Raw genomic sequence first — 6,945 nt, forward strand, 5'->3', positions numbered from 1 at the left:
AGGTGGTGAGGGAGAGAGAGGGGGGGGGGGGGGGGGGGGGGGGAGAAAAGAAAAAAAAAAGTATTTCCAACCATCCTCGCCATTGCCAATACAACGGGCCTGGCCCTCTTCAAGTCTTGTTCTTCCCCACAGCCTACCTGTCTGTCTCTTTCCAGGTCATCCATTCCTCACTCATCAAGTCTCTTTTCTCTACGAGCAAGCTACAGCACCTTCTCACAAACTCAGGGAGAATAAACCTCCACTCCACTACGGATCCAGCTCTGCAATGAACTCAGAGGCAGCCGCACAGTTCTACAGCTGTTCTATTGTCTTCATTAGTCTCACTGTAATTGCTGTATCAACTTCTCACCTTATTTACCTGCCATTTCAAATAGTGATATGATGGAGTCACATATTTTACAGTTAACTTAGTCTCCTTAATGATGGTCATCTGTTTTGTTGTATGCTTAAGCAGCAGAAAAGTATATTCACTAATATTCATATTATGGAGAGACAAAAAAGCAAAATATGATGAAGCATACGCGAATTTTAAGAGAGGTTCCAAGCCATGTCCAGGAAATTCATTTAAAATCTCCATCGCTGTTACAAAGCCAACATTTGGGATGCCCTCAGTGTAGTCACTGCCAAGCAAGTATGCCAAATTAATTAGCTTGCTTCGATCCAACCCTGTAAAAGAAAATGCGTAAACCAAATAAAACCAGTGGGTTCAGCATCTGTTCTCTTACAAATTAAAAAAGACTGTATTATCTGAAAGGCAAAAAACAAAAGGAACACAAAGGCATTAACTCTGTAAAATTACATTTAATTCAACATCAGAACTTGCTAAATTATATTCTGGAGTAGGGTCAATATGCTACTGCTAGCTCAAGCACCAGTAGTTGTGCTAACTTGGCAAATACATCTCGCCAAAATTAAAATGTTACAATGTAAAGAGCATTGGGAAATTTTGGTTTTCTAAGAGCTAAGAGATATTATTTTACATGTATTTCTCCAGTTACTGTCCTGTTCTCATCTAATGCTGACCTGAACTTAATAACCCCCGAATCAGAAATAAAAACATTCAGTTTGAATTCTAGTCCATAATATCAATGCCTCTGCTTCTTAAAAGTGTTCCCAAACTGGAAGCCTTTTGCTCTGTGCTAGTGCAGTTACTAACTAGACCAAAAGAGCCTGTGAAACACAGCCAGAAAGAAGGAAGAACTCAGCTGGCCACTTCTACTTGGTACGCTGTAAGATCTGAGGCAACCAGACTGATTTTCAGTGACTAGCTTCAGGAGTTTAGGGTTTGGTTTTTTTTTTAAATATATATATAAAAAAAATTTAAAAAATTTCAAAATTCAGCAGCGAAAAGGAGGGATGTGCGTCTAAGCACACAAAGCAAGACCATGGCATGCTAGTCAGGATATCCATCAACTGTCAAGAAAGAAGAATTGTGCAATGCATGGAAAAGGATTAGAAGTACAAGACTACAGAGGAATGTGACATAAAGACCGACGGTGACTATTTTTCCCCAATAACTAAATAAATAAAAGCTCTGGTTTTTTACATTAATAACAGCTAAAAATCATACACATGCTTTTATAACAATCCTTTCCAAGTAAGCTACAGTAGCATACCTAAGTAGGGGAAAAAAATGTTTCATTCAAGAAACCAAAGACGTATTTTTCACCACATAAAAATGTTGTGAAATTTTACATGCTGAAGACATTAAAATATTATTTCAAAGTCTATAGCCTCTCTCAACTTTGAAAACGTCAAAACTGATTTTAAAAGAGTTCCACTTAAACAAGGCATAAGAAAAAGTTAAAATTGGCTCATATTTTCCTTGATACACTACGTGACGCTGAAGTTTAGTAGTTCAAGATAATTAGCAACAATTTTATTAGACTGGTACAAGAGCAATCTGAAAGAAAAAAAGCTGTCAGTATTAACTAAATGAAAAACCTTTTACAGAGCATATGCATATGCCAGATCCTCCTCTAACACATTATGTGTCAGTATGTCCAAAATTAACTTCCGTTTCCAGAAGACTATAAATCTGATGACATCAGAATATAATTTTCCCACTGTGTCAGAAAAGTCATATTGACATTTACCCAGAAACCGATACCATAGTTCATACCTACAGCCTTGATGATCATCCCACTAACGCAGTGTATTAAATGCAGGTGTCTGCAAATTCGGAGGGGTCATCTGGCAGTAAAAACAGCAACCCCACTGAATGTCTTTAGAGACTCTCCAAAGAACAGTCATTGTAGTAACAGACATACAAAATTCTGTAGAAAATACAACTTCAGGAAGATACATGGCAGCGCTGTCTTTTTAAAGACTGTATTTAACAAATCAATACCTCAGGCTTACCTAGCTGGTTTTGAAAATCAACATACTGGTAATATTCCACATATTTGTTTTGACTGAAGAAATTTTTATAAACATGTCGTGCGCCAAATAACCAAACATCACTATCATCAGTGATTGTCCCACAGGTCTGGTCAGTAAGGTCCAATATAGCACACTGTGCCTCTGCCTCCATCGGAGCTTCAATATATGGAATGCCGAACAGACGGAGAAGCTCCTGCAGGATGGAGAGAAAACAGTTAATATTTCGTCTGAAGAATGAACTTCTATGAGACTTCTGCTTGACTTGGAACTGCTAGATTCACACTCGGAAGGTATTTAATCTTTCACAGCAAATCTTAATTTCCGCTAAAAAGTGCCAAGCCCAGTTAAGTCAAGGGGGAAATCCCACTCGCTCGTCTCAGGCAGACAGTGCCACGTAAGTCAAGCACTACTTGATCACGCTATTACTACACAGTTTGAGAATCTGCTATCTTAATTACACAAGCATACTTAAGTATTGTGCTTTCCATAACATGGAGAAAAGTCTGTGCATCACAATTATGTGGGCTCCATGAAAGACAGATGCAGGTTAAATAAAAAAGGAAAAAAAAAAAAGAAAAAGAAAAAAAAAAGTCATCACCTTAGCTCAGAAAGTGGTATGAAAGCATATGAGAAACATTAATATCAAGCAGGAAACAGTGGGCAGACCAATCATCCTTTGGATGGTGTTTTGATATACATGCATTTTGATGCATTTTACACAATTTACTTTTATGGAATACATTATTTAACCTCAGTTAAATATCCCACACACACTAGGTTTACAGGCTTGTGTTAGTTACACAATTCTGGATTACGTCATCTCCAGAAATGATGCTTTCCATTTACTCTCCTGCTCCCAAGTTGGATGCAATAATCACTGCAAAAGCTAAGGTGTAAAATTTATTAAATATATATTTGATATGTATACATATATCTGCACATAGACACACTTTTTTTTTCTAACTGCAGCTGGCTTTTGTGTTCTGAAAGTCAGTCTCAAGGCTTAAAACTTTTACTGTAATGAAGAGCAAAAGCACAAGGTCAAAAGACTTACAATGGTAGATAATGGTGTATCTACCATTATATGGCATGTAATATTACAAAAGCACAATCTACTGGCCTTTAAAAAAATCATCTGAAGAAACAAGTATGAGCAAATATTTAACAAAGGAAACAAAAATTTCAATCATTTTAAGACTATCTAAATTATCCCTTTTATGCAAAGAAAATAAAAGCATTTATATATTTCTCAGCATTAATTTGTTAGAATAAGTTTACTACATCGTAGATACTATCACTAGTCTGCTATATTATGGATATGTCAACCCCAACACATTGTATTGCAAGTAGTCCTTCCATTAGACTGCATTAACCTTTAAACACCAACACTGAAACAGAAGTTACAGGCTTATGCAGGTATTACTGCTGAGAGGCGTAAATCCAGGTTACCATACAGATTTCTTGTAAGCTTTTATCTTTTAATCCCTAGGGGAAAAATCACAATTTACCTAACACCCAGATTACATCAATTCCATGTAACTGCTGAATGTAACTTCCTAATATTTTTTTTGTTCAATTTGCACCTTTCACAGCAGCAGGCAAAGATCAAACTGGCCCAACCTCTAAAAGTTGGTGCTTAAAAAAAATGTTGATTTATTAATAATTTTATTATTATTTTATAATGTTACAACAGTTATTTAGAATTGTTGGAATTCAAGACTATCTCGATATTTTCAAAATTTTAAATCAAGCAGACTGAGGAAAACAAGCTCCTAAAAGGAAAAAAGGTGACCTATAATTAAGCAAAATTACTAACAGCTTTTGAGAAAATGTTTGACTGGGATGGAGGGGGAGACCACATCATGCTATATCAAATCAAAATGATTAAGCAAATACTACCTGGCTTTCCAAGAACATCTGTCCTGTTACAGAAGCAGCAACACGTTCCTGCTGCTGTTTTTGAGCCTGAAGCATATTCTGCTCAGCAGAAAGGTCATTTTCTAGTTCTTCTAGTTCTTCCTGAAAAATAAAACAAGATTTTCATTATTTCAGCAAATCAGGTATACTTAGTTAAGTAAAGCACTAAGTCTCCACTATAACTATTCTAGTAGTATCTGCTCCGTTAATTCACACTTGGAAGTTGTCATAGCTTCGCTAATGCAGTAAATTACAAGACCAGAGATAGGTCTATTCATGAGTGCTAAAACCTTAAAGTTTCCCCTCTGATTTCAGAGACATTATGGTTAACCATCATCTTTAAAGAAAAATCAGTTCCCATAAAATTAGATACATATATGAGAAAGCAATGAAACAGTAAGAAGCTGTCCAATAGTCTTCCTTAAAAACTACTTGGGGACAGAGCACTTCATTACTCGCTCAAAACAAGTAACAAGGAGTTACCAAACTGACGTCTTGCCACTCATCCGCTGCATCTTTACCATCATCATCTCTTTCAACATTCTGATCATTTGCCAACTGCACTTCATCAGACTCCTTCAGCAAGTCCTGTGTGACAATATCACGTCTGGCTGTCTCCACTTCTGGAAGTGCTGTTTCGTCACCCAGTTTTTCATCGCATTTAGCGGGAAACTCAGCCTCAGTACCGATTTCAGTATCCACTTCAATAAAGCTTCCTATTAAAGGAAAATAAAGATTTCAGCTTCCTGCTGCTTGTTTAAAAAGAAGTATTTGTACGCATTTTTAACTTGGGAAGTGATTCTTTTTTTTTCCCCCCCTATGTGCAGTAAATAGATGTAAGGATTGTGAAATTAAAGAAACCAAGTGGTTGACCATTAATACACCAGTTAAGTTCAATGTACACAACAGCATGCTTTCCTGACTCTCCGTATTGTATACTCAGGCTTCAATGATAAAACGTAACACCAAGGGGAAAAACATAGCTCAGATTTTCTTCCCACCTCCTACATACATAGGAATAGATGTATTTTAAAGCATTCCTTACTAGGAGAAAAGGTTAACTTCAACTGACTACAAATACAACAAGGTCCTATTTTCTTATCTTTTTACACAATTAAGAACATACCATCAGAATCACTGTCTTCAGACTGTGATATCCCTTCTCTTTCCTCCTCGGGACCTTTTGCTTCTGGAAAAAATCTAATATCCTTTTGTACCTCAGATACATTCTCTTCTGTTTGCAAAATTACTTCCTCTATATTTTCAGAAATTTTCAGGTTTTCCTCATTTTTAGAAAGGTCTGTTGTTTCAGCATGAATCAAAGCCCCTATACTAGCTTGTACGGGGGAACAGCTTGGCTTCTGCGTGCACAAGTTTATATCCTTATCTCCCAAAGAATTTAAGTCCATTTTGGAACCATTTTCTTCTTTGTCTGCATCTTCTTTGCCTTTTCTAGTATTGTCAATACAAGAATAATTTTCTGTTCTGGATATACTGCTGTCCTTGGGTGTAATATGATTTTTTTCCAACTCTTGACCCTTTTGTTCAAATTCAGCGTCTTCCATAATCACTTGGTTTGACGAATGGATTGTAGATGTAGGTATTTTTTTTCCCTCCCTAACTTCAGGAACCTGATCTTCCTCATCTGAGCTACTAAGCAGAAAATCCTTCACTTCTGATCTTGCTGGTAGCACTCCATCAGTTCTAACAGTAACAACTTCCTCCCTTTTATCGTCATCACTCAGAGCTTGCCGAATTGCCTGTAGTGTTCTTGGAGACACACGGCCTTCCTCTGTTACAGATTGGTCCACGTTCAATCGTCCTGTATCTTCATCCCCCAGTTCTTCTTCTGAGCTGCTTTCTACCATAGCTGCCTGGATAGCAAGCAAAGTCCGAGGGGAGGGTGGTGCTGTCCCCACATTGTTATCCTTCTCTGTCTGCAACTTGTCAGATGCAACTAGCTTTGCATTAGCAGGAGATTCATTGATTTTATTCGATTTAGTAAATTCAAGCATTTTTGGTGAGGGTCCTGCAGTAGCTTCCAAGTCTCTACTTGTAGCTTCTTTTGCTTGAATACCTGAAAGAAAGTTTTTTGTTGATTTTTTTTTTTTAGTACAAAACTGCTTTATACTAACATTCCATTTTATATAATGATGTTCGTTATGTAAAGATTAATAAAACAGTTTTCTACATGTTTATGGATCACAGTTAATTATGCCTAACAGTAATGCACATTTCATACAAAGTATCAGCTACATGCACCTGTAAACAATACTCAGGTTTTTCTTAAAACTGACAGCTGCAGACCGCACACACCAAACATAAGGTTTTACAAAATTAAGACGTGACGTACCCTTTATTAGGATATAGTGAGAAGTATCTTCAGAGACTACCCTCCTAGATTCCACTTCTTTCACAAAACCACCTTCATTTTCATATTGTGTTTGGATTTCACCCGAGTGCTGTTGATTCAATTCTTTTTGTACATTTTCTATGCACCGATTGAGGTTGCTTTTCTTAAGCAAACCCCTAAGCTGGTACTGGGAAAAGTCATTGGACTCCTTAAAAAAAAAAACAAAAAAACAAAAAACAACAACAAAACACGAAACAACCAAATAAATTTAAATAAAATGCCACTAGCTGCAC

At 36.8% G+C, this 6,945-nt stretch overlaps 1 protein-coding gene across 1 annotated transcript in view; it reads right to left on the reverse strand.

The window, feature by feature from the left end:
* LOC103906300 (DNA repair protein complementing XP-G cells) overlaps nt 1-6,945 on the reverse strand; it is a 15,104-nt gene that overhangs the window by 3,787 nt on the left and 4,372 nt on the right. Inside the window, exons 7-12 of the mRNA XM_019474386.1 lie at nt 6,653-6,860; nt 5,426-6,376; nt 4,783-5,015; nt 4,282-4,401; nt 2,362-2,575; nt 522-666 (exon numbers count right to left, since the gene is read on the reverse strand). Coding sequence (XP_019329931.1) covers nt 522-666; nt 2,362-2,575; nt 4,282-4,401; nt 4,783-5,015; nt 5,426-6,376; nt 6,653-6,860 — 1,871 coding nt within the window. The remainder of the gene's footprint in view (nt 1-521; nt 667-2,361; nt 2,576-4,281; nt 4,402-4,782; nt 5,016-5,425; nt 6,377-6,652; nt 6,861-6,945) is intronic.

This window comes from Aptenodytes forsteri, unplaced genomic scaffold (genome assembly GCF_000699145.1).
Source record: "Aptenodytes forsteri isolate BGI_AS27 unplaced genomic scaffold, ASM69914v1 Scaffold123, whole genome shotgun sequence".
In the NCBI taxonomy this organism is placed as follows: Eukaryota; Metazoa; Chordata; class Aves; order Sphenisciformes; family Spheniscidae; genus Aptenodytes; species Aptenodytes forsteri.